This window comes from Triplophysa rosa, linkage group LG22, assembly GCF_024868665.1.
Source record: "Triplophysa rosa linkage group LG22, Trosa_1v2, whole genome shotgun sequence".
NCBI lineage: Eukaryota > Metazoa > Chordata > Actinopteri > Cypriniformes > Nemacheilidae > Triplophysa > Triplophysa rosa.
In genome coordinates this window covers 16177465-16205280 of record NC_079911.1, presented here as the reverse complement: position 1 = coordinate 16205280, position 27816 = coordinate 16177465, and the positions used below count along the sequence as shown (strand labels likewise).

At 40.5% G+C, this 27816-nt stretch overlaps 1 protein-coding gene across 1 annotated transcript in view; it reads left to right on the top strand.

The window, feature by feature from the left end:
* myo18aa (myosin XVIIIAa) overlaps window positions 1-27488 on the top strand; it is a 29056-nt gene extending 1568 nt beyond the window's left edge. Inside the window, 43 exon segments of the mRNA XM_057320891.1 lie at window positions 962-1753; window positions 2206-2283; window positions 2433-2504; window positions 2641-2706; window positions 3754-3841; window positions 4326-4432; window positions 4540-4716; window positions 4795-5005; window positions 5092-5234; window positions 5314-5414; window positions 6018-6081; window positions 6170-6314; window positions 7089-7253; window positions 7337-7427; window positions 7505-7697; window positions 7791-7877; window positions 7974-8115; window positions 8216-8375; window positions 8541-8727; window positions 9329-9530; window positions 9660-9769; window positions 10708-10773; window positions 12748-12876; window positions 14047-14190; window positions 14654-14743; window positions 15204-15323; window positions 15462-15579; window positions 15876-16003; window positions 16103-16257; window positions 17814-17937; window positions 18051-18251; window positions 18327-18437; window positions 18525-18629; window positions 19326-19472; window positions 19614-19727; window positions 21105-21221; window positions 21347-21430; window positions 21628-21765; window positions 21837-22022; window positions 22168-22307; window positions 23935-24054; window positions 24740-26106; window positions 26488-27488. Of these exon segments, the coding sequence (XP_057176874.1) occupies window positions 962-1753; window positions 2206-2283; window positions 2433-2504; window positions 2641-2706; window positions 3754-3841; window positions 4326-4432; window positions 4540-4716; window positions 4795-5005; window positions 5092-5234; window positions 5314-5414; window positions 6018-6081; window positions 6170-6314; window positions 7089-7253; window positions 7337-7427; window positions 7505-7697; window positions 7791-7877; window positions 7974-8115; window positions 8216-8375; window positions 8541-8727; window positions 9329-9530; window positions 9660-9769; window positions 10708-10773; window positions 12748-12876; window positions 14047-14190; window positions 14654-14743; window positions 15204-15323; window positions 15462-15579; window positions 15876-16003; window positions 16103-16257; window positions 17814-17937; window positions 18051-18251; window positions 18327-18437; window positions 18525-18629; window positions 19326-19472; window positions 19614-19727; window positions 21105-21221; window positions 21347-21430; window positions 21628-21765; window positions 21837-22022; window positions 22168-22307; window positions 23935-24054; window positions 24740-26105 (7284 nt within the window). The 3' untranslated portion in view covers window position 26106; window positions 26488-27488.
* Window positions 27489-27816: the final 328 nt, after the last annotated feature.

The window sequence follows — 27816 nt, the reverse complement described above, 5'->3', positions numbered from 1 at the left end:
TTTTCATGCAGCATCAGGAATGATAAAGATAGGGTTAGTGAGAAATGTGCATTTGTGTCTTTATCTTCTGCTTTATAAAGAACGTCTCTTAATTCAGATGAAATCAAGCTTTGAAGATAAAGTTACTAGGAAAATAATTTATTCATGAAATGTGAACTAAGAATCGAAGCTTAATAAGAGAATCATGAAGGTGAGAATTATACTGTATACTTGGATGTCGGTGTGTGGAGCTGTGCTGATGCTTACTCCAGTGGGCGGGGCCTGATGAAATCATGCTCTGCCCTCTTCTTCCTATCACCGCTGTAGCTGGAGGGGCAGCTGAGGGGGAAACGAGACCGTGAAAAAGATGCTGAGCTGAAGATGTTTGTGTGTATATGTGTGTCCGAAGCAAACGTGTGAGGTTTGCAAGTCATCATGGAGTTCCCGGGCTGGAGGCCGGTCCGTCACTCTCAGAGCGCTTCTGTGCCTTACGGTTGCGCAAGGGATGCTGTGCACAGCTGGAAGAGTACCAGTGTCATCACCTTCAGGATAGACATGAAGGTCTGTCTCATTTGCTTCGTTAACTTTGCTGATAAAGATATAAGTTGGTTTGTATAAGGTTTGTCTGTGGGAGTGCAGGGTCCACGTGGATGCTCTGCAGAGTTGTGTTTGAGGGCTTTGAGCCAGCAGTGCACTGCAGTGGCCTTAATAACTGTCAGTGTGTGCCTGAGTGTGCTAAGAAAAGATCTTTACAGTACCTGCTCATGCGAAAGAAGCGAATTAGAGAGTTTTTAACTTGAAGTATTCCGTGTGTTCAGAACCGCTGCTGGGTTTGAGAGTGTCTGATGTTCAGAACAGCACCCATCGGAAATCTGTCATCTTTTTGGAAGTTTATTGTTTTGTGTGTGGAAGCCAGAAAGGTTCTCTATATTCATTTTCTTATTTTCTGGTGGCATCTGTGTGTTCTTGGTCATGTGAACAGTCGGACAGTGAGAACAGCACAAGTCAGACATCCGAAGCAGCAGTAAGTGGTGCCACCGAGCCACAGAGAGGGCCTGAGCCTCCGGCGGCACCAAACAGACAGCGTTCTCCGATCGTAGACCAGAGAAGCAACGGTTCCACAAATAAACGTAACGGCTCATTGGACTCCGACCCGTTTGCAAGAAGAGGGGTAAACTTGGTTGCACAGAAGACCGAAGAAACAGCCACTTCGGTTCCTAAAGCAAGTCGCCCCCTGCAAGCCGGCAACACCAAGGATGGAGACGACATCTCCTTCGGGCTCACCAGCCTTATGGGTCGTGCGAGAACGAAAGAACATCGCTCGCGTGTGAGGGCTGCCGAACGCAAAGACACGCAGGTGGAAAGCCAACAAAGGAATGACGAAAGTGAGGAGCCAAAAGAAGAACCCAAACCACCCACCCCTAGTGCCCGGTCTAGTCCACCTGCTTCTAAAGCTGACCCTCTTGCCCCTCCTTTAGGCTTCCTGCCTCCAAAGCCACATTCTTTGAGCCCTCCTTCTGGTTCAAAAACTGCCGCCAAGCCCAACCCATTGGCTCCGCCTCCCGGGTTCATCCCACCTCCCAAACCCAACCCTTCCACACAAGCCACGCCCAAACCTGATCCCCTGGCACCGCCGGCGGGCTTTGTGCCACCCCCAAAGCGAGACCCGTTTGCCCCGGTGGCAGGGTTTATCCCCAAGCCCAAAGTCGACCCACTTGCGCCCCCTGCAGGCTTTATTCCTGCTCCACGGATCATGGCTGTTAGAAAGCCAGAGGTACAGACCGCATGTTTCTGATGGATGGTTTTTAAAGGCACGTTTGCTCAGTTGCTCAGTGTTGTCAGTGGATATGTGTAAACAAAATCTGCAAAGATGAAATCGGAACTAACATTATCACGTCAGTTATTGAATTTTTGACTTATTTTAACCCCATTAAACGGATGCCTCCTATAACGTAACATGTAACTCCTGATGATTGTTAAGATCTTTTTAAAGGGTTGGGTTCTCCTTTTAAACACTCTGCCTGCTAATATTGCATGAGCGTTGACTTTTTTGGTGTTGTACTTGCTGTCAGGTGATGTCAGGAGTCATTGCTTTACGGGTTTCGTTGCACGCGAGGGGGTTTTGAGGGATTGATGCTCATCTTAGATCTTTCTAAAGTGGTCGTGTAGTTCATGGTTGTGTTGTTCATGTGGCATATTGACACTTTATGTACGGTGTTTGTGAAGGTAAAGGGGCTAACGAAACCTTCTGCTGCTCCTGCTGGGAAACTTACATCCCAAAGTTCCTCTGCTGCAAACCAACAGGTGTGTGTCTCGTACCAACCAAGCCTTGTGTGACAGAGACATTCAGATGTTGTTTTAAGAGTGCGTTGTCTGGAAATGAAAATCACGATTGCGTTCACTTTGTCTCGTTTCACTTTTTGATCACTGAGCCTGTTTGACTCCATCTGTAGGGTCCACAAGTGATGCTCAACCCAGAGAAACCACAACATCCAGAACAGAACGTAACTGCAGAAAAAATACCTGTAACCAAGACGTTTGTTCTTTCTTTCATTCTTCCTAGTTATTACCTGCATTTATCTGTATTTGCATTGTGAGGATTTATATATTTATGACGCATATTGATGTCCTGCTGTCTTGGTTTTCTCCGGCCATCGTCAGGCTAAAGCACCTGAGGATCCTGTGGCAGTCCTGCAGTCTTCCCATGAAGCTGCCAGTTTATCTAAGGTTTGCCCACTGCTCTGCCTGTCCGAAATTCTGTCTTCCTAGGTCTTTGTATTTAATAACCCATAAAAGTTTTTTCCATTCTGTCTCAGTGAAATGTAGTTTTTTTATGTGTTACTATTTGTTGATGTTTGTGTCGTGTGAAGTGTGTTTGTATTAGTCCATAGTTGGTGTATAGGCTTCTGTTCAGTTTGCTTGTCAGTTTTGGTGTTCTGTGTTATTTTACGTTGAATATTGATGCGTTACATTGCTGGAGCTGTTTTGTTGTGATGGAAAGGTGTTTGTAGAACGGATGGATTTTTATGTATGCATCATAAATTTATTTCAAACTAAAGTGTCACTAGACATAATGTTGCTAGACATTAACATTGTTTTCATTTCTGTGGCCATCAAACACACCTTAAGAGATAATTCTGTCATCATTTACTCACCCTCATGCCATTTCAAACCTGTGTGGCTTTCTTTCTTCTGCAGAACACAAAACAAGATATTTTGAAGAAAGCACAAAACAAATGCAAGTGAATGGGGGCCAGTTAACGACATTCTTTAAAAAAGCTTATTTTCTGTTCTGCAATAGAAAGTCATAATGACAAGAGGCTGAGTAAATGCTGACAGAATGTGTATTTTATGCCTTTAATGTTTCAGTAATATACATAGATGCCTGTGTGTGTGTGTGTGTGTGGGAAGGGTAAACCCTACGGTATGGGGACAAAATGTCCCCACAAAGATGGCAATATCCAAAATCCTTGTCCTTGTGGGGACATTTTTTTGTCCCCATGAGGAAACAAGCTTTTAAATCATACAGAATTAACTTTTTTGAAAATCTTAAAGAGCAGACAGTTGTGTGTGATTGTTAGGTTTAGGGGGTGGGTTAGGTGTAGGGAATATGATATACAGTTTGTACAGTATAAAAACCATTGCGTCTATGGAATGTCCCCATAAAACATGGAAACCCAACATGTGTGTGTGTGTGTGTGTGTGTGTGTGTGTGTGTGTGTGTGTGTGTGTGTGTGTGTATATGTTTGACTTGTTTCTGTGTTTCTGTGGCAGGTGAAGACAGAAGAGCAGCTTGTGGCAGAGAAGGCCTGGTACAACACTGAGAAAGTCTGGCTTGTACATAAAGATGGCTTCTCTTTGGGTTAGTATATTATCAGTATACTGTAATATATTACAATACAAAGTCCTACATCCCACTCCAACTCACAGTGTATTTAAAACTTCTGAATTAAGAATAATTACTACACGGATCTCTTGTATAGTTGATTCAGGTTTTAATTTGTCCAGTGGCGTAACTTTGTTTTGAAAAGAGGTGACAAAAACAATACTTCAATTGTTTCTGTAATAACTCGTTGGGAATATTTATCATATACAGTGGGCGGTCCGTTCATTGGCCGCTAATGGCCCCTGAACAATACACACCTTCCGCAAGCATGTCTTAGTTTCTTCCAAAATGTGGTGGGGACATGTGACGTGGCGACACCTGCAAATTACGCCTATGAATTTGTCAAAAAAAGTTTCAAACCAATACTTTGTGTCCAGTTTACTTAGGTTGCATGTTGCTTAGATATGCTTGCTTGGAGACTTTACCACAGAGATGGTTTATAAACTTTTTCATGTTGTAGCAACACATCGCAAGACGGAGGCGGGGTCTCTTCCAGAGGGCAAAGTGAAAATCAGACTGGAGCATGATGGGACATTGCTGGAGGTTGACGAGGATGATGTGGAGAAGGTGGGTGGACATTTACCTTTCTGCATTTGGTGGACACTTTAATCTTAAGCAGGTTAGATTTGATTAGTTTGTGTGTTTACTGGGACTCCTGTCCATCTGTCTGTCAGGCGAATCCTCTATCATACGATAGAGTGGAAGATCTCTCCTCTCTTCTCTACCTCAACGAGTCCAGCATCCTTCACAGTCTGCGTCAGCGCTACGGCGGAAACCTGATTCACACCTACGCCGGATCCAACCTGCTGGTGATCAACCCCCTCAGCACTCCTGCCATGTACTCGGAGAAGGTACGAACCCTACACAACGGTCCTAAACTCACTGCTGTGTTTTTGAGAAGAATTGAGACGGTCTGTTGTCTGTCTCAGGTGATGCAGATGTTTAAGGGATGTCGGAGAGAAGAAACGGCTCCTCATATCTTCGCCATCGCCCAGTCTGCGTATCGTCAGCTGTTGACCACGCGGCAGGACCAGACTATCGTGATGCTGGGGAGGAGTGGCAGTGGAAAGTCCACCAGCTGCCAGCATCTGCTGCAGTACCTGGTCACCATCGCTGCCGGCAGTGGAAAAGTCTATTCAGGTGATTTTTTTGTTGGAGATAGAGATGTATCTGTGAGTTTTCTGCCTGTATCAGCCTGTAATGTTGTGAACTCTCTGTCCCCACAGCTGAGAAATGGCAGTCGGTCTACACGGTCCTGGAGGCGTTCGGGAACTGCAGCACGGCCATGAACGGGAATGCCAGTCGCTTTTCACACATAGTTTCTCTGGACTTTGACCAGGCGGGGCAGGTGGCCTCTGCATCCGTTCAGGTAGGCCGAGTGATTACTCGTGATTATTCATGAGGGGAGTAATGGGTGTGTCTCTAATGGGTTTACGTCTTTTATTCAGACCATGTTGCTGGAGAGGTTCAGGGTGACCAGACGACCAGAGGCGGAGTCAAGCTTCAATGTGTTTTACTTTCTGATGGCAGGAGCAGATGCAGCTCTAAAGTGAGTGGACTCAGCATTTTATTTTATAGTATTTTATTTTATTTATTTATTTTATTATTATTTTTTTTTTTTTTTTTTTTTTTTTTTTTTTTTTTTTTTTTTTTTTTTTTTTTTTTTTTGTTTTGTTTTGTTATAAACAATGCTATCAGTCAAATTCATATTTTGTGTTTACTCTTTATGGCCATGAATCACATGCAAATTAAGTTTAGGGAGGCAGGGAGAGAGAGCTTTCAAAATTTTTAATTGGTGATGAAATATTTACGATATTATCATCATGTGTATTATTATCATAGTGATAATGGTAATCCCAGTATTTAATATCGCGGTTATTGACAATACAATACAAGTATATTGTGACACCCCTAATCAGATGCATACTTTAGGTTTGAATATAGCAAACTACATTACATCTAAAATGTATTATTGCTTAACTTTTAGCTTCTGTTATTTAAACATTGCTTGGCCATTTTTTGTATCACATAAATTTTTCTATCGTCAAAAACAACACAAGAAGTTTTTCCTCCTGGAGAACCATCAAACCAGCCTGGTCTGTTTTGATGGTTTTGAAGAAGTTTATAATAATGTCATATTTGTCTCTTGCAGGACTGAACTTCACTTCAATCACTTTGCTGAGAACAGCGCATTTGGGCTTCACCCTCACTCCAAGGTTAGATGCAGGTTAGATAACACTCTTGTGATCATGAAATGACAAATCTGTTCTTCACACTCGCATTGTGTCTTTTTTGGTTGTGCAGCCTGAGGACAAACGGATAGCCGCTCAACAGTTCACTAAGCTACAAGCAGCCATGAAGGTCCTGGGCATCTCCATTGAAGAACAGAGAACAGTTTGGCTGATTTTAGGGGCTATATATCATCTGGGTGCCGCTGGGGCCACCAAAGGTAAAACTACCAGCTGCTCGTGAGTCAAAAGCAATGCTAATGTCTTTGTGCATTCATTACAGAGAAGAATAGCTGTGTAAGTACCGTATTCAGAAATTAATTCAAGAGATGTGTGTTCCATGCAGCACACTGCAAAAAAAACACTTTTTGTTGTAGCAAGTGTATTTTTTACTTCTGTCCACTAAGAGTCAGTAGAGCCTTTCCAGTCATATAACATAATAAGCATTTTAGTTTTTGGCCTTCTAGGAACAGGTGGCATGTATTTGTGTGTGCATGTGTTTTAGATATTCATTATCATGCATCATTTATACTTTAGTGATTAACATCATTTGTTTGTGTGTAACAGTTGTTTTTTGTTTAACCACTTTAATTTTTTTTTTTTTATTGCAAATGTTGCATGCTGCTTCCCTCATAACACAGAGTCAGACACAGGTAATCTCTCTCTCTCTCTCTCTCTCTCTCTCTCTCTCTCTCTTCACCCTCTGTTATGGACTGACGACATGTGGTTTTATTATTTGATATATTTTTATTTATTTATAATAATTTCATCTACCTTCCCGCTTAAGTCTGTGTATTTCCACTTTCTGGTGTTGAATGCCAATACAATTGTTTGTTGTCTTTGATCCTCAATCCATTAGATGAACGTTTCTCCTCGTTCTCTTGAAACTTAACCAGAGAGTTTTCAATAGCTGTAAACTTATTGCAGTATTTTGCTATACTTGTGTGTCAAGTGAGTTTTGTGGTGATACTGTTTTCCCTGTCTGACCCCATCAGCGGGACGTAAGCAGTTTGCTCGGCACGAATGGGCGCAGAAAGCCGCGTATCTCCTGGGCTGCTCTCTGGAAGATCTCTCGTCCGCTATCTTTAAACCGCAGGGCAAGGGCTCCCATCCCCGTTCCTCCAGCGTGCGGCCAAGTACAGACGATACGGATATCTCAGGTACCAGATTTGATTTCATTTTTTATTATGTGATAAATGCGTTTCATACTTAAGTTAAAGCAGTGTTTTGGTGTGCGTTCCAGCATCCAAAGCGACTGCAGCCGAATGTTTAGAGTCGATGGCGTCTGGTTTATACTCCGAAGTCTTCACGCTTCTGGTGTCCCTTATTAACAGGTTAGTGATCTGCGAGCACCACAGTCTGTTTAATATAGACAAAACACTAATTCGGTTCTCTCTTGATTTATCTCCAGAGCTCTGAAGTCCAGTCAACATTCTCTCTGTTCTCTGCTGATCGTGGACACCCCCGGATTCCAGAACCCACGTCAGGTGAAGAACCAACGCGGTGCCACGTTTGAGGAACTCTGTCATAACTACACACAGGAACGTCTGCAGATGCTTTTCCAGGAGAGGACTTTTGTACAAGAGCTGGAGCGTTACAAAGATGTAAATGAACTTTTGATATCTGGTTCTGGTTATTTTCTTCATCTGATGCATGGATGTTGTCCGTAGTTAAAGCTATGATCTGTGCTCCTCTAGGAAAACATTGAGATCACACTGGATGACCTGGAGCCCAGTCCTTCTCGATCGGTAGCTGTCGTTGATCAATCCTCTAGTCAAGCCCTGGTAAGACGGCCTTTATACACTTCCATAGGCTTGGAAATCTATTTGCTAATAACTTGATTGAAACTGTCTTGCTGTCATTTTGTGTGTGTGGGTCAGATACGCACCATATCCCGGACAGATGAGGCGAGAGGTCTGTTCTGGCTGATGGAGGAGGAGGTTTTGCAGCCGGGAGGATCAGAGGACACATTCCTGGAAAGACTCTTCAGCTACTACGGCCCTGCAGAAGGGGAGAGCAAAGGTGTCTCTCTCTCTCTCTCTCTCTCTCTCTCTTTCTCTCATGCATTAAAATACATAGTAAAGTACTGCCCTAGACCAATGGATGTGTTTCATCTCTGCAGGTCACACAGTGCTGCTGAAGAGTGAAAACTCGCATCACTTCCTGCTAGGCCACAGTCATGGGACAGATTGGATAGAATACGACACGAGTGGTTGGCTAAACCTCGCCAAGCTAAACCCCACACCTTAAAATGCGGCCAGTCTACTGCAGAATACCCAGAAGTAAGATTTACCCATAATGCTTTGCACTCGTCAGTACACTAGTAAAATAAATAAGAACTGCTTATAATAGCTTTGCATTTGCATTGTGTTTTTATATTCCTCGTATCACTTTACAGGATTAAATAAACAGAAAACAGACTGTAGTTTGTTCTTTGGTTTTGACAGGAAGAGCATCAGTGCAATGTTTGCGGGCCGCTCCAACAGCGCAGCCGTTCTAACCGGCTCCATTGCTGGACTGGAGGGGGTCTCTCAGCTTGCCATGCGTCGGGCAACCAGCATGAGGAAGACCTTTACTACAGGCATGGCTGCTGTCAAGAAGAAATCCCTCTGTCTTCAGATTAAACTTCAAGTGGTGAGAACATTGTGCACTAATGCAGAGACTGAGAATGTTTGTTGCATTGCTTCGTGGCCCCCCAAATAAAGACTTATAATCTTAAACTTCGAATTTTGATTAAACCAAAAACATATTCAGTTATACAATGCTGGAACATCAATTCTTTTGGTTGGTGGGCTTATTTTTCTGATGTTTGATTGCATAAAATCTATGATAAATTTCTATATTTCATAAAATGCCACAAAATCTCTGCCCCCCGGATCCATCTTAGGGCCCCCAGTTTGAGGACCACGGCCCCCAGTTTGAGGACCATTTAGCTACCATGAACTAATGATGAACAATACTTCTACAGCATTTATTATTTCAATTTCAATTCATGTTGATTTCGGCATTTATTAATACCTTTGTAAAATCAAACGTTGTAACTATTAACATGAGTTAATGCACCATGAACTAACATAAATGATTGTGTTGACATTAAGTAACATGAACATAAATACATGCTGAAAAACTGTATTGCTCATTGTTAGTTCATGTTAGTTAATGCATTTAAAATTCATTTACTTATTGTGAAGTGTTACAAAATAATAAAAGCAATATATCTTCCATTTTCTATCAGGATGCACTGGTGGACACAGTACGAAGATCCAGGGTCCACTTTGTGCATTGTCTCTTACCCCGAGCGGAGGCCCTGCGGACCTCCGGATCCCCGGAGACCCCTGGGGAAAGTGACCCTGGACTCATGCAGTTGGATGTGGCGTTACTCCGGACTCAAATTCGTGGCTTCAAACTGCTGGACAGCTTGAGGATTTATAGACAAGGCAAGAAGAGATAACAGCTAATCACAAACACCCTATTATTCCTCATTTTTACATAGCCAGCAGGATTTAGTTTTGTTTTTATAGCGAGAGCTGAAGCCAGCCAGCTGAACCATGGTCTGCTATTTGCAGGTTACCCCGATCACATGGTCTTCTCTGAGTTCCGGCGGCGCTTTGATGTGTTGGCCCCTCACCTGACCAAGAAACTGGGCAGGAACTACATCGTGAAGGACGAGAAACGAGTGAGTCGGTGTTTATAAGAATAATAAGCATGCGAGCAATGAATTCGTGGGGAGCTTTAGGAATGACAGAAAAAGAAGTGCTTACACTGTTGTGTTGTGAGTTTGACTGGGTTATTGTGATGGGTTAATCGAGAAATCCCAGCTGGGCCTCCGACTCGAATCAATACACACAGAACACACAGAAAAAAAATGTAGTAATTGCTTTGGGCTTTAGTGCTCGCTAAATGCCCAAACGTAGCGCAATTATCAGCTTGAAAAATGTCTGTCCAGGGGCCTCCTAATCTCATTTTGGCCCTGTGTTTAGGGAAAGGGGTGTTTTATGCAAAAACCAAATTGTAATGTGGTCCTGGGAGTGTAAACTGCAGATAGGCTTCCAAATTCACACATGCCAAGGTGGTTTAAAGGGACAGACTACCTAAAAATAAAAACTGCCAATGTCATTCAAATTCTGTAAAACACAAAATAATTTTGAGAAATGTCTCAGTGGTTTTGTGTCCGCACGGTGGTCAATGTTGTACCAACATTCTTCAAAATATCTTCTTTTGTGTTGAAGAAAGAAAGAAAGTCATAAAGGTTTGACATGAGTGTTGAGGTCAGTCTTGAAAGTCCCTCGCTGAAAAGTGAACGATGCAGAGAAAGAGAGGTACCCCGTTTCTCTTGTATCAGCGTCTCAGAGGAGGGTTTCTTTGCAAACGGATTCAAACAATGACTCTTTAGTTGTCAGGGGCCAGTTTCCCTTTAGTGCTGTAATCAAGATGGGGCCTTTCAGATCGCTCGAGTTCTCAAGACCTCTCTGCGTGAGAGAGGGGTCAGCCGGACAGTTTGGGGACTGTACAGCAGTGTGTGTTCTGTAGATCTACACAGAGGTCAGTAGTGTTTTAGTCGTGTAGACTAATGTGAACTACATGTGCGAGGTGATGGTGTGTGTGTTGTTACAGGCAGCAGAGGAACTTTTGGAGTCTCTGGAACTGGAGAAGAGCAGCTATCACATGGGACTGAGCAGGGTAAGCACACAGACACACACTTCAGTTTGTTCGTGTACCGCATCGTGGGATGCAGGTAAGTCAGAGTTTTATTAGTAATGGATGTTACTATTTTATTGTCCCGGTTTTATTATTTAAAATCCCCCCAAAAAAACAGTTTTTGGATCAAATCCATAAAATATCAGACTCTTTACTCTTCACAACAGTAGGTTTATAATAATAATTTTTCATTTGAGCTGTTGGGCACCATACTATTTTTTGTCAGTTTGGCATCTGACCTCAATCAATGTAAAATAGAGATGCACTGATATATCGGCCAATAATCGGTAGACATTTTTCACATTATAGGGAATCGTTGTAAAATGCAATGAATTTGTGCTCTGTATATAGAAAATGTTAAGAAACATCACCAGTTTGATGTTCAATATTAAAAGTCATCATATGAATTAATAACATTCAGAAAGTTAAAAAATATCAATTCAATTTTTAGAATTGGTATCTGCAGAAATCACTTAATAATCGGTATTGGTGGAGAAATTAGTATTGGTGCATCTCTGATGTAAAGGATAAGCATCTAACGTAGCCAGCAGTTTTATGTTTCAAACACAGATGGCGACATTGAGGCAAAAGTTACTTTAGCTTTAGTTGTCTTTAGTTTATTAGTTGTATTTTATGTAAATTGATAATTTAATGAGAAACCCTCATTGTTTATGCATCATAAAAACAGTGCTGTAATAAATAATATTGTGTTATAGCATCATCGCAGAAATTGTACTGGTTTCCATCAAAATGCCATTTGTTTTTTCCATTCAAACCATTACAAAATTAATTTTTGTAGTGTTTAGTGTGTATTAGGCATTATTCCAATAGGATTTATCTGCCAGATAACATCCAACCAATAGAATTCCTCACATACCAGTAAGACACCATTATAGTTTTCATGAAAACCAGTACAATTCCCATTATAACCATGAAATGCATTACATTTTCTATTGTGTTTTGGGCAGGGTTCCATTGCTTATTCAGCAGGGATTTAGTGCTTTTTTAAGTTGTATAAATATTCAATAAATACATATTTGTATAGTCATAAAATTATTTTTATTTTAATCTTTTCTCTTTTATTAGTGTATCTACAAATGATTGGCTTGACTGTAGGTTAGTTACATTACTTTGACTCTGTCGCCTGTCAAACTACAAGTTGCTCGCATTTTAAAGCACACCACTGTGTTGTTTTTTTGACCAGACGCAAGAAACCCCTCGTCCCAGCGTGAGCCGGTTTGTTTGTCCGCATATTTTGTTTCTATTTTTTCTGGTTTTATGGCGTCCTGCTACGCCGCTAATCATTCTGAACAGACGCTGGCACGCCGCAGTTTAATCCCATCAGCTGGAAAATGACGGACGGCTGAAGACTCCAGAAAAAAAACATGAGCGTGTGTAAACAAGCCCCGCCTGACACACTCCCAGAAGAATGGGGATTTATTTGACCGTATTAGTTGGAATAGTTAGTCATTATTTTGTGGCAGCTGCAATTGGCTTCAGGATTTGCAGCAGCTGAAGCGCGCTCAGAAATGGATTACAATGTCGAGGACCCTTCACGAAAGGATTCGGGCAACAAAACACACCGATTTACAATTCTACTGACATCGCTTGTCAGTTGTGCTTGGCTTCTGCTGTTATTCGCAATGAAGAATAAGCTCAAAAACACATTAAATGGACATTGATTTACTGAGTTTGGTCATATTGTGTATACAGCCTGTATCGCATAAATGAAATGAAATACAATAAAATATGTCACTGTTTATTGACAAACAAGTCTGCAGATCATTTACAGATCATTTTTAAAAAATTTGAGTCGTTTGTGCACAATTTGAACTTGAACTGCATTTACAAAGCAGCCTCTTTTAGAAAAGTTGATGCTATGTTTCGTTTATACATCTTTTAGTTGTACACTGGCATTTTAAGAGTATCATGTATGTGGTTGTTTTTGTGTGTCAGGTGTTCTTCAGAGCTGGAACAGTGGCTAAACTTGAAGCTCAGAGAGATGAACACACCAGACAGAACATCACATTGTTCCAGGCAGCCTGCAGGGGCTTCTTGTCCCGACAGGCCTTTAAAAAAAGAAAGGTAAAGAATGTAAACATGTATTTCTCTTGTATTTGTTATTGTGCACTGACAGCTGTCAGTGAGATGTGTCTTTTTTGGTTGATGTTTTAATGATGCTGAGAGAGATCCTGAATGATTAAAAAGTGCATGAAATACAATGTGAGGTATTCCTCAAAAATCCGATTTTAAAGGAACAGTTCACCCAAAAATTAAAATTCTGTCATCATTTACTCCCCCTTATGTTGTTCCAAATCTGAACAAATGTCTTTGTTCTGATGAACACAAAAAGATATTTGGAAGAATGCTTGTAACAGTTCTTGGCCACCATTGATTACCATGGTAGGAAAAATGTATTTGTAAATTTCTTTGTTCGGTTGAACACAAAAGATGATATTTTGAAGAATGTACAGTAGGAAAGCCACCATTAACTATTATCTATTATATAACCATTATCATTATTAAAGCTACCATTGTCATTTTTCCTTCTATGGTAGTCGATGGTGGCCAAGAATTCTCAAAATGTTCTCTCAAGGTTTTCTAGCAGTTCAATTTTACTATTGTTAAAACTGACCAGCATAGATACAAATGTTACAAATTGGTAAATCTGATAAAATATAGACAAATAAATCCAAATAAAGAATTTAGAATAATAAAAAAATCTCATCTCATCTGAGGGCGACAGAATGATGACAGAATTCTCATTTTTGAGCGGACTGTCACTTTAAGGCTGATGTCTTTGAGTCAGAGGAGCATATGATCCAAATATCTTTCTCTGTGTTCATCAGCACAAAGACATTTATACAGATTTGGAACTCGTAGATGAGGAAATGATCCCTTTAATCAGGTTTAAATACCAGTTTTCATGTTTTTTTCTGTCTACAAAAAACTGAAGATTGAAGTCGTGCTTTTTAATTAATGCCTCACAATTCTTAATAACATGGATTTAAATATTATTTTCCATAACCATAAAATCTGTTCTGTTGTGTTTATGTTTCTGTGTTTGCATCAGGAACATTGATGTTATCATACAGTACCGAGCTGTTTCGCACTTTCTGTTATTGTATGTCCTTCACAGATGGAGATCTGTATCATCAGCTTGTTTGTTCGATGTTTGTTCTGAACCACGTAATGCTGAAATGTAAATCCCCAGATATATACCCTCTCTCATCCTCTCTCCCTCTCTCTGAGCAGATCCAGGACATGGCCATCCGTTGCATCCAGAAGAACATTAAAAAGAACCGTGGTGTGAAGGGCTGGCCCTGGTGGAAGATCTTCACCAATGTACGGCCTTTGGTGGAAGTTCAGCTCACAGAAGAACAGATTCGAGGAAAGGATGTGAGTCCTTTGAGATGTTTTTATTTCGTCACTTGGTTTGTTCGCTATGCAGAGCCTTGGCGAGCTTATGAATTGGTAAACAGATTTGAAATGCAGTCCTGTTAATTCAGCCAGGATATATTTAGGTTAGTGGTCCCAACCCCTTTTAAACCACCCAGACCAGGCTGGAAATCAGCAAACCAGATCTGGCTGGAGATGAGGAAAGTGAGAGTTTGTTTGTGTGTTTGACTTATTGCATCAGCTCTATACCCGAGACATCCCTTTGATTTCTGCTCCGTCACGTCTCAATCTAAGCTAAAAGTATCAATTCTGCATTGCTGTCTGGCCCGTTCCTGAACTCAGCTGAGGCAAAAAGAGAATCAGATAAATCACAATATTAGCTCAACAAAACCTCTTGTTCTTATCTACATATTCTGCGTTGTTTGTTTCGCACCGCTTACTCTTGTTTCTCATTGACTCGTAGGAGGAGATCATGCATCTGAAACTGAAGCTGGAAAAGGTGGAGAAGGAGAGAAACGAGCTGCGACTGACCACAGATCGTTTTGAGAGTAAAGTAAGAGATGAATCACGTTTGACGTCAGAATTGCGCATAGCAGGTTTTAACAGAAAAATGGAGAGAAGCAGAAGTGAATTAAACGGTTTGTGTTCGATTTAGTTCGTGTTTTAGAGACAAAAATGTTCCCCTAATGTGACAAAACTTTCCTTTGAGAAATCCTGAGGCCGGGACAATCTAATTTGGGAAAACATGGAGCAGTGGCTTTTAAAAGAGCGGGGGAAGGATCCCGTAATAGCCACCTTATTCATTTATGGCACTTGAACATCAGATGTGTATTGATGAATAGCAAAACTCTGGGCTGACCAATCAGAATTAAGTACTCTAGAAAGATATGTAACAATGCTTTTTATTTTCTTAAAATACAGTTTTCTTTTTTTTATATGAAAAGAATAAATTCAATGTTACGTACTAATCTGCAATAGATGATGGCATAAATAATGTTTGTGTTTTTACATAGATAACAGAGCTGACAGCAGAGCTGTCCGATGAGAGGAACTCTGCAGAGTCAACATCACAGCTGTTGGAGACGGAAACCAGCGAGAGGTTACGTCTCGAGAAGGACATGAAGGAAATGCAGGTACATCAACTCTCAGCTCAACTTTGTCGGAAGCTCAGCTTCACAAAAAATCCCGAAAAAAAATCATCTGGCAGGAGGTTACGGTGTAACCAGGCTGCTTGTTGAAAACGCCTCATTTTATCTCATTATAAAACGTAGGTGAAGTTTGACACGGTGAAGAAACAGATGGAATCCATGGAGATGGAGATCATGGAGGCCAGACTTCTCAGAGCATCAGATTTCAACGGCGAGTTGGACGACGGTGATGATGATTCTGGTAAAAAATAACAACTGTGGGAACTACCACTCTAAAATCTGAATTCAATTAAAGTAAATAAGAGTGAATTTGTGTAGTGCATAATGTACAATAAGGATTTTGCTTACAATGCTAAGGAACACAAAGAATGGTTCATTTATATTTACATTTATGAATTTGATGGTTTTATACAAAACCACTTGTAGTGTATTCAAGCTGTGCATTTATCCAATAGTTGAGTCATCTGTCAGTGATCGCTCAGAAACCTGCTCGACACAATGAAACAACATGTATCTGTTTGTGTTTGTGCCTGTCAGGGGGTGAATGGAGATTGAAATATGAACGTGCCATCAGAGACGCAGAATTCACAAAGAAAAAACTCCAGCAGGAGGTGGATGACAAGCTGGAGACCGAACAACAGAACAAGAGACACTTGGAGAGAAAAGTTAGTAGAACACACACATATACTTGAAATTCACCAGAATCAGATGTTTCATATGTTGACCTGTAAAACTGTAAAAATGTCTTTTCTGTTTGTATGTAGTTAGCAGATGTGCAGGCCGATCAGGAGGAGACTCGGCGATCAGTGCAGCAGCTGAAAAAGAAATGCCAGCGGCTGGCAAATGAACTTCAAGACACCAAACTGCACCTGGAAAATCAAGAGGGACGCAACCATGAACTAGAGAGAAAACAGAGAAAGTAAGAGCCAATCACACACCTGTTTGTGTTTTGGTGCCTAGTTACCTGCTGCATTCTAATTATACAGATTACGGGTTTACATTTATGTTTGTTTACTGTTTATTTGTGCTGTTTGTTTCGTGTTTGGTTGTTTTTTGGGGTTGTTTGTTTGTTTGTTTGGCTTTCTGTTTAGTGTTTTGATGTACTGTCCATTATTTGCTTGATAGTTTGTGCTGTTTGTTTCGTGTTTGGTTGGTTTGTGTGTGTGTGTGTGTGTGTGTGTGTGTTTGTTTATTTGTGCTGATTATTTAGTGTTTGATTAGTTTGTGTGTTAATTGTTTGTGCTGTTTGTTTAGAGTTTGGTTGGTTTGTGTGTTGTTTGTTTGATTGTTTGGGCTTTTTGTTTAGTGATTGCTTGGTTTGTGTGTGTGTGTGTGTGTGTGTGCGTGCGTGTGTGTGTGTGTGTGTGTGTGTGTGTTTGTTTATTTGTGCTGATTGTTTAGTGTTTGATTAGTTTATGTGTTAATTGTTTGTGCTGTTTGTTTAGTGTTTGGTTGGTTTGTGTATTGTTTGTTTGGGCTTTTTCTTTAGTGATTGCTTGGTTTGTGTATTGTTTGGTTGGTTTGTGTGTTGACTGTTTGGGCTTTTTGTTTAGTGTTTGGTTGGTTTGTGTGTCGTTTGTTTGATTGTTTGGGCTTTTTGTTTAGTGATTGCTTGGTTTGTGTGCGTGTGTGTGTGTGTGTTTGTTTGTTTATTTGTGCTGATTGTTTAGTGTTTGATTAGTTTGTGTGTTAATTGTTTGTGCTGTTTGTTTAGTGTTTGGTTGGTTTGTGTGTTGTTTGGGCTTTTTGTTTAGTGATTGCTTGGTTTGTGTATTGTTTGGTTGGTTTGTTTGGGCTTTTTGTTTAGTGTTTGGTTGGTTTGTGTGTCGTTTGTTTGATTGTTTGGGCTTTTTGTTTATTGATTGGTTTGTGTGTTGTTTGTTTGTTTAGTGTTTGGTTAGTCTGTGTGTTGTTTGTTTGATTGTTTAGGCTTTTGTTTACTTTTAGTTTTTTATGTGTTTATTTATGTACTGCTTGATTGTTCTTGTTGCTTGTTTACGATTTGGTCATTTTTTTACCTTGTGCTAGTGTTGTTTGCCTCTTGGTTGTTTTGGCTATTTGTTTACCTTTGGTTTTGTTGTTCAGCATTTCTCTGATTAGCATTTTTTTAAGCTTAGGTATATTCTTAAGCAATTAGACAATAAAATAACAATATACATGAAGCTAACTGGCCTTTAACATGCATGAGAACTCATAAGTGACCTCATCTCCAACAAAAGTGAAAGCAACCTAGATTACAATTCTGATCATGTGAACTTGAGCTAACAATACAGATTAATGTTTGTGATCTGAAAGTCCTGAGAACCACCAATCAGCAGCAAGATTTCAACAGACAGAGGAAGTTCACGCACAGCTGCCTACCGACTTAACTTCTCTTCTGATAGCAGTTTATGTCACATATGAGCAGTCCGTCATGTTTCTTCTATCATACTGCAGTTCACAAGGCTCAGTACCTGTTTGTTTTGTTTCCTGCAGGTTTGATGTGGAGCAGAACCATGTTCATGAGGAACTACAGAGAGAGAAGAACCTGCGAGAGAAACTCAACAGAGAGAGAGACATGCTGACCGGCGAGCTGTTTACAGTCAGACAACAGCTACAGGTGTGAGCGTGTGTGTGTTTAATTTTGACCTGTGTTTGTGGATTCGAATCTCTCACGGGCATCTGCTACACAAGTATTTAGTATTAAGGATTTGTATGTGTATGTGTGTGTAGGATAAGGACACCGAGTTGTGTGCGGTCAGACTAAAGGTAGAGCAGCTGGAATCAGAGATCCAGGACCTCTCCTCACAAGAGTCCAAAGACGAGGCCTCACTCTCAAAGGTTAAGAAACAACTGCGTGACTTGGAAGCAAAGGTCAAAGATCAAGAGGAGGAGCTTGATGAACAGGCTGGAACCATTCAGATGCTGGAGCAGGTAAAGAGGGAGGGGCTTAAAGCCTGATTTCGAAAAAGTGGATATAGCCTCTCATATGATCCGTGTGTGTTTCAGGCTAAGCTCCGTTTGGAAATGGAGATGGAACGATTGAGACAAACGCATTCTAAGGAGATGGACAATAAAGATGAAGAGGTGGAGGAGATTAGACTGTCCTGCAGCAAGAAGGTGAATAAAGATGCGAACCAGTGCTTGGCTCTCACAATTTCAGACATCTCTGTTTGATAATGGCTCTTTTGAAATGTGTGTGTACAGCTGAAGCAGATGGAAGTGCAATTGGAGGAAGAATATGATGATAAACAGAGAGTTCTGAGAGAAAAGAGAGAACTAGAGTCCAAACTGATAGCGGCTCAGGAACAGGTACTAACACAATCAACACAATGCTCCACAGTGCCATTTAACACACACAACACCTACACAAAAGCACAAAACTCAACATTACCAAACACTCAGTACACACAACAAAATGTAACACACTACACATTAAACAACATACAGCCCAACACACAACACAGCTTAACATTGTATAACACAATACACAACTCTAGAGAGCATAATATAACATGCAAAACAAAATAACTGTAAACCATTGTGCGACAAAATACACAACTCTGGAACGCACAATATAGCACACAACAACAAATACCTGTTTGCAGCACACATCCATTGTAAACACAATATGCAATGCACAATATAACACACAATTTTAGCACGCAGAATATAAAACACAACAAAATTAACTGTACACAGCACACGACCATTGTATTACACTACGCACAATTACACAATGCACAATATACACACACAACAAAATATACCTATAGACAGCACACAACCATTGTACAACACAATGCACAAATGTAGAATGCACAATACACACACAACAAAAAATACCTGCAGCACAGTACTATTGTGTGAAACAATATAACGCAACTTCTAAACACAACAACTACTGTATCCAAACAACATATGACACATAACATAACATCATAAGGAATGTGTGTTTGAATGTGTGTGTTTCTATTCTGATGTGTGTGTTTGTGAACTGAAATGCAGGTTGGTCAAAAGGATGTCGAGACTGAAAAGCGTCTCAGGAAAGATCTGAAGCGCACAAAGGTTCTGCTGGCTGATGCTCAGATCATGCTGGACCACCTGAAGAGCAACGTACCTAGCAAAAGAGAGATCTCCACGCTCAAAAATAAGGTAGAATCACAGCGCGGGTTCGTAAGCTTTTCTGTGCTGTATTTTCAAATGACATTTAACGCTCCTTGCTGGGTCAATGGAAGAGAAAGGGGAGTCAAATTTAAGAACAGTTCAGTATGCACGTATCTTTTTTTGGTTCAGTTGGAGGAATCAGAGTTTGCCTGTGCGGCCGCTGTTAAAGCACGCAAGTCCATGGAGCTGGAGATCGAAGACCTTCACATTCAGATGGATGACATCACCAAAGCCAAGATGTCTGTAAGTCGAACTGCAATCTTTACCCATACACAAAGTAGGTGACAAAATGTGGATGGTGGACGTTTTAGATCTGAGAATGTAGACTGTACATTATACACAATATAAATATATAAACACACATACTAACGTAAAGAAGTAAGTACTAAATTGAATGGATGCATTTTTCCATTTCCTGTCCTGAAATAAATCACAAGTTTAATTTAGTTCCTCAAGCTATTGAGCGGTCCACTGCGTGCTATTGATCAGCTGTCATTATAGACAACAGGATGCAAAATGTACACAGGAGAGGATTTGTCGTTCGGTAGATGTCTACCTACACAAGAAAGTGTGTTTTTAGGAGATGAAAACATCTTTTGAAGGGAATCAGGCTGAACAAATAGATGAGCAGAAATAGCTGTTGTTCTCAGGCTGATGAAATATTATTCAGAACAAATATTCAAGGAGATGGAATCTTAAACCGGATCAAGAATCCCTGAATCATACCAGTTTTACTTTATGTCCTAACCAGGCGTGACACGACCAAGCTATCGGGTTAAAACCGTATCTGTTCTGTGTTAATCTGGGGTTTTCAAATCAGCCGTTACCATAGACTGTGTAAAATATGGACGTAGTGTCCGTGTCGTCACCCTTAGGTTTGCGAAGAGTAAAATTGAAGCCTAAAGTAAGCGGAGGCGCTCGTCGCCATCTTGGCATCGCGCGTCACTCCCGGATAATCGAAAATGGGCAAAAAGGCGGGACGTGGTTAGAGCTGAGGCGCCTGGTTTGCTGAAACCACTTGTCACTCTAGTGGCCACGCACCTAATTTGCAGAATTTTAAGGCTTAATGTATAAAGTTATAAAAAAATTCACCCTCCTTACAGTTGTCATGAATGGTAAAATTAGCTTTCTAGACCAAAATAATTTTTTGTACCAGGCTGTAAACATGTTCTTTTCTGCTGTAAAGTTGCCCGTTTTAACATGGGGCTCAATGCGATTCTGCTCTCTTTTGGAGCCAGTCTCTAGCGGCAAGTCGATAAATTGCAATTAAAGTCACTTCCTTGTTGGCTTCATGAGAGAGACCAGAAGGTTGCCCCTCGGCCGTGACCAACTTCTGTATCACTCTGCTTAGTCCCGCCCACATTGAAATCCTATTGGTCCAAAATTTTGCTCCTCTTATCTGTATTTTAATCATGAAATGAAACGAGTTCTGAACAAGTTTGTGAATTTTGTGAAAGTTAAAGTGTGTCGTTTTAAAATGTCTAAACAATTGTCTGACCGGCCACCTGGTGACAAAAATCGTGATAGTTGCTCAAAATGATATTAATAATGATTAATAATAAAATAAACCTTTGTGTTTTTAGAAACCTTGCTACTCAATCCATGTTTCTTCTTTCTTAGCTGGAGGAGCAGGTGAGCCGCCTGCAGAGAGAAAAGAATGACCTGCAGTCTCGCTTTGAGGAAGATCAGGAGGACATGAACGAACTGATGAAGAAACACAAAGCTGTAGTTGCACAGGTGACCTCAGGGTTCCTATGATCACTTCCTGTTACCAATTCACACAGCCACATACGCACAGGAGTTGTCTATATCTGTATCTGACTGTGTTATGTGTGTGTGTGTGTGTAACTGTGTGTGTGTAGTCTACCAGAGATCTGGCACAAATTAGCGACCTGCAAACGCAGCTGGAGGAAGCCATGAAGGAAAACCAAGAGATCCAGGACAAGGTACCAAAGAAAAAAACACTGAACAGCTGTTACCTAGTGAGCTAGCTTGTTGTGTACTGTCTACATAGGCAGCACACTACTAAGGCAGCATCCGAACTGAAAATGCTTTTAAAGGCTGAGAAAGGTCAAACAGAGGTTGTCAGCTTGAACGTGACCCTAGCATGACCTCTGTGTTTTTGTGTGTTTTCTACCTGCAGCTTCACTCGCTGCAGTCACAGCTCGATTTTCAAGAACAATCCATGGTGGAGAAATCGCTGGTTAGTCGACAAGAAGCCAAAATCCGTGAGCTGGAGACCAAACTAGAATACGAGAGGACCCAGACCAAACGTCTTGAGGTGAGGCATGTAGCACCCTATTCTGTTTCATTTCTTGATCTCATCTAACCTTTTCCCCCTTTGTTTTCCAGAGTCTGGTTACTCGTCTGAAGGAGAACCTGGAGAAGATGACCGAGGACCGAGACCAGCGCATCAACAGCGAGAACCGGGAGAAAGAGCAGAACAAGCGCATGCAACGTCAGATCCGAGACATAAAGGAGGAGATGAACGAACTGTCCAAAAAGGAAACAGAAGCCAGCCGTAAAAAACATGAGCTGGTGAGTTCCACAGCGCCCCCTTTTGACCGGACATATGCAGTATTTATTTATGACTGTAACATGACTGTAACATTTACACCAATGGTTACTATAGTAACACGGAAATGACCTTTCTTTGAACTTTAATTGGTTGACCCCTAAACAGCAAATGGATATCGAAAGTCTTGAAGCAGCCAATCAAAGCCTTCAGGCGGATATGAAGTTGGCCTTTAAGCGGATTGGCGACCTTCAGGCTGCCATGGAAGATGAAATGGAAACAGATGACGATGAGGATCTCATCAGCAGGTATGAGGATTTATTCTGCATTCGGAGGCAGCGGTTGCCATGGCAACAGTTTTCTGTAGTTTATCAGGAGCTGATAGAGATGACCACTATACTATTTGCATATTTCTTTTCTAGTTCTTCACTGCCTTTATCTTTTGTGTTTCTCATCTGTGCCAAACTCCTAAGTTTTATTAAGTTTATTGAATATTGACTCCTCCTTTTCTCCTCTGTTTCATCGTTTGGCAGTTTGCAAGACATGGTGACAAAGTATCAGAAAAGAAATAACAAAACGTGAGAATATCAAGTGGTTTTTGTGCATCCCCTGTTGTCGGTTTGAGTTTTTTTGTGTATTTTCAGCTGTGATCTCACATGTCAAGCGTCATTTCAGCAGCTGAAGTATTTATCCATGAATCCAAGTCATCAGATAATATTTTTCAGTGTAACTGACATTAAAGGAACAGTTCGCCCAAAAATAAAAATTCTGTTTTCATTTACTCATGCTCGGGTTGTTCCAAATCTGTACATTTGTTTTTTGTTCTGATGAACACAGTGAATGATATTTGGAAGAATGCTTGTTACCAAACAGTTCTTGGCCACCATTGACTACCATAGTAGGAAAAATGACAATGGTAGTCAAAAGTGCCCCAGAACTGTTTTTTCCTACACTCCTACAATCTTCTTTTGTGTTCAACAGACGAGGAAACTTATAAAGCAGTTTTCCTACTATGGTAGTTAATGGTGGCCAAGAACTGTTTGGTTACAATCATTCTTCCAAATATTTTCCTCTTTGTTCATAAGAACAAAGAAATCCATATAGATTTTGAACAACTCGAGAGTAAATGGCAGAATTTTCATTTTTGGGTGATCTGTCTAACATCACCATCATGCATGTGTCACCTTATCTTCATCTATCATATTCAGGGTTCCTATGATCATGAAACATCTAGAAAAATCAGGGAATTGTAAAAAAAAAGAGTTTACGTCTAAAAAGGTTTATATAACATACATATTATATACATTTTAAATATAATATATTATTTATAAATATATATTATAATATTATGGATACATTATGAAGGTTTATATAAATATTCTTATACGGGTGTAATTTGTTAGATAGTAGTTACCTACCTACATTTCAAAATAGAGTACAATATGACTAGAATATGGATGAAATTATCTTGAAAAATCCAGATAATTTTATAACGTTAATCTCATTGTAAAGTGTTAATTCCTAGAGAATCTTGCTAAAATTGTTATGAACTGGGATCTGGAATCATCAAAGCAGATTTTAACGGTGGATTAGTGTTTGATGTGAGCGGTGTGTTGTAATGGTTGAGGTTCAGAGAACCTTTCCGCTCTCATGACTTCTGGGAACGTGTGTGAAGTCATGAGGTTTTGTTATCATATTTTTGTTTGTGTCGCTTATCATAATAGCGCATACTGCTAGCAATGCTGAGGTTATTTGAGGCTATGTGATTGTATATATATTTACATAGATGCCTTGTTATTAGCTGTTTCTATGTTTACCTTTATGGAAAACTACTTGTGGCACTAACAACTAACTGAAGTGTTGTCTTGTTCTTGTCCAAGCAAAATAACTTCTGTATTTTCTTGCTATGTCTGACTGAAATTCTGTCGTTTTCAGTGGTGATGACTCTGATATGGACTCAGAAGTGGAAGACCGGGTAGATGGAATAAAGTCATTGCTCTCCAAGAGTAAGGGATCCACGAAGACAGTCTTGGATGAGGGCAGCCAGAAGACAAGGTATGTATGAATTATGAAGCTTCTATAGTTGAGTTTCATTTTAAGAGTTGGACTCACAATTGAAGTCTCCACAGCTTGAGAAATCTACTGTACTTTCTGTGATTATTATAAATACATCTTAAAGGGATAGTTTACCAAAAAATAAAAATTCTGTCATTTATTTATCCTCATGTCGTTTAAAACCTGTATATGACTGGAACACAACAGAAGATATTTTGAGAAATGTTTTAATACAATTGAAGTCAATGGGGGCCAGTGTTGTTTGGTTACCAACATTCTTCAAAAAATCTTCTTTTGTGTTCTGCAGAAGAAAGAAAGACATACAGGTTTGAAATGACATGATATGTGATTAAACGACTTAGCTTAACAAAATGAACATTTCTGTCATCATAAATTTGTCACCCATTTAACTTTCTTTCTTCCACTGATTGATTCACAGAGAAATCTTTTAAAGTGTTATATATAGTGTAGGTGTAGTGTTAGATTCATTACACTAGTATTAGTATGGTGCTTTAATGTAGCTGCCATTAGGAGAATAAGCCCTTTTATTTCTGTCTAAATTACGTCTCCGATCTCTTTCATTCCTTGAATTCCTGTCTATCTCTGTCACGGCTCTCATGCTTTTATATTATGTGATCGTAATCAATTCTGTCACTGTTTTCACGGTTTTTTAAATCCGCCCCAGACACCCCAACGCTGCTAATGCAGATGCGAAAGATATAAAAGAAGGGAAAGAGGGAAAAGAAGAACTAAAAAAAGATTCAGACGAGAGCCGCTCGGTTTCTGTGATGAGCTCGCTTAGCTACAGGAAGCGCTCTCATCAGAAGGACTGGAATGGAGGTGCAGGGGACGAGAACTCCCTCTTCAGTGCCCTTCGGGAGCAGTCGGACGTTCCCGACCGGTTATCGCTGCGTAAAGCTAGGAGCAAATCCACCGACAAGCCTCAAGCTGACGATGATATCGATGACCGTGGTTCTGTGATCTCTCAGGCGTACTCTGAGGCCTCCAACAAGGCCAGGAAAGGCCTGGATCGACGCTGGACCAAGAGCAGTCCGGAGTTTGATAAAGAGTCTATGGTGTCCTCACTGGCCCCAAGCCGGGTTTCCATCCGTCGTGGGTTGGACCCAGACGAGGATGCGCGGTCGGGTGTGAGCGGCTTCAGTTTGCGCCGTAGTACCTCCTGGATGGATGACAGCCGGAGTGAGTACAGTACAGGTTTGAGCCAACGATCTAGAAGCCGCAGTCCCGGGAACACCAGCGTCAGTTCTCGAATCTCTCTGGCGCGTAGCACTCGGCTCAGTGAGTTTGGAGTTTGTGATGATGAGGATGATGATGACGACGTTGACTCTGTGAGCGTGGCCGCGTACAGTCCACACTCGCTTGGCCGAAGTCTGTCCACCCCCGCAAAGCTGCAGTCCTCTGAGAATAAGCCGGATACCTCTGACATTAAACCCGTGAGTCATCGCAACTATCTAGACCCTGATCTGGAAAAAGCCATCAACGAAGTTCTAAGCTTCAAGCCGATCAAATTCAAACGTCACAACCTGGAAGACTCGGATGAGGAAGAAGCTGGTGCAGGAGAGGATCAAGACAAAAAGAGTTTGCTGCAGGACAAGGACGATGAAAATCTGAGTCGTGCTGGATCCAGCCTCAGACGTTCTGCTTCGGATTCAATACGGTGCAGCAGCTCGCTCAGCTCCTTTAGCTCAAAGAGCAGCAAGAAGAAGAACAAGAAGAGCAGACGCTCGGAGTCTGACAGCTCTTCTTCTGAAGGTCGTTCTCGGCGACGCTCCAAGCAGAAAAGATCCAAAAGCTCAAAGAAGAGGGAGTCACGATCGTCCGAGTCTGAGTCGGAATCGTCTTCAAGCTCTGCGTCAACCGTCTCGCATCGTAGCTCGAATAGCGTGAAGAGGATGCCAGCACAGAAGGCTTCCGATGGAGATCCGGACAGTGCGGAAGAACGTCCACCGAGCAAAAAAGAGGTGAAGAAACAAAAGAAGAAGGTGGACAGTTTGGTGATGAAGTATCTCTACAAGCCTGACAGTGATTGAGGTGAAGATGGAAGAGTGGTTTTATTAACGTGTTACTTCGGACAAACCAGAATGAAGTTTGCTGATGCATTTCTCTAAATGCATGATGTGTTCTACCTCCAGACTCCATGAGGTCAAGAGAAAATCTAATGATCCCCAAAGGCATGCATTGACCATGCAGATAGATTCAACCCACATACTAACACGCAACTGCTTATTGATTTTTTGTTAAAGGGGTTTGTATGTTTGTGCGTTTGTGACTAGTGAAGGACTTACACTCATGACCTTTACCATCTTATCGATCTGTGCATGGCATTGTGCCCGTTTGACTTTTCAAGGTCATGTTTTATCCTTCTCTTAACTTAATCATTGTTTCTAAAAAAAACGTTCTTGTCTTTTCCAGCCCCGTTTTGTATAGATCACACACATTGCAAGACGGAGCCGATGCTGGATTGGACAAAGACGCAACACAGACTGAGAAGACGCTTCTTAATGATGGCGATGGTGATGCCCGGCCTTCAGAAAGCGCAGCGTAGATCTTATCATGCACTGAAAACGTGTTTACATTTACCCCGGTACTGACACTTTGGTCTGTTCATAACTCACAATGAGCTTTTATCTGCTAGTCTTCATGAAACATCATGTTTATTCATGATTTCTGCAGCTCATATTTATTTAGACCTCAGTCTTCATCAGAAATGCCTCCAAGAAATGAAGTAATATATTGTGAAAAAGATCATCTTTATCTAATATGTATGTTTATTTTGTTTGTTTTATGAGACATTTTGCCTTGAATTTGCTTGAGTGAACGTGTAACGCTGTATTGGTTTTAAATTAATGAAATAGGCCATTTGTCGTTCTCTGTTTTTCTCTTCTGACATCTTCTAGAAGTTAATTTAGAACTGGTTTATTAAATGGCAGCATGAATACATTTTATTATATTGAGGGATGCATCATGTTTTGGCCTTAAATGACATTTAAGTTAAGGCAGCAATAATTTAGTCATATATATTTGCACTCTGCCAAAGTACAAGATATTATTAATGAGAGTCTAATACTTTCTGACGTTTTGTTTGTGTGTGAGTGGCGTGTATGTGTGGTATGTTATGCGTGTCCTCTCTTGGTTTTCTATGCATTAAATGCAACTTTTATTATGGAAATACCATGCAGACAAGATACTTTTATCTGTGCAGTGGCTTATGCAGTAAGAAGAATATATAAGAGCAATATATACTGTATACATGCGAGTTTTGCATTAGTTTTATTGTAAATAAAGCACATTGACAAGTTCTAAAGGTTGTAATGTATTCTAAAAAATTTTTATTCAAGTAAGAAATAAACTTGAATTAGGTACACTAAAAAATCTCACATTTTCAAGCCTTCAATATTTAGGTTAAGCCAAATTGACTTTGTCACGAATAAAAAAATATTTTAAACTGACTTAATATTAAGTTGGCTGAACTAGGTTTTTTAAGTTATACGAAATGCAACTAGATTTTCATGTCCGTTTAAAAAAAATGTAATTCCAGTGCCTCATAAAGCTTTCATTTCATTTAAAAATTTAGTGCAGCTTTCGGACAAAAGTTTTTGAGTTGAAGTAGGTGACATTTTTACAGTTTTAGTCTTTTTCGAGTTTATTTTGTATATTTTCTTTCAGACAAGATTTATTAACTTTGGTCACTTTCCTTGTTAAGTAATTGTCTCTTCGTTTAATTTTTTGTTTGATTTTTTT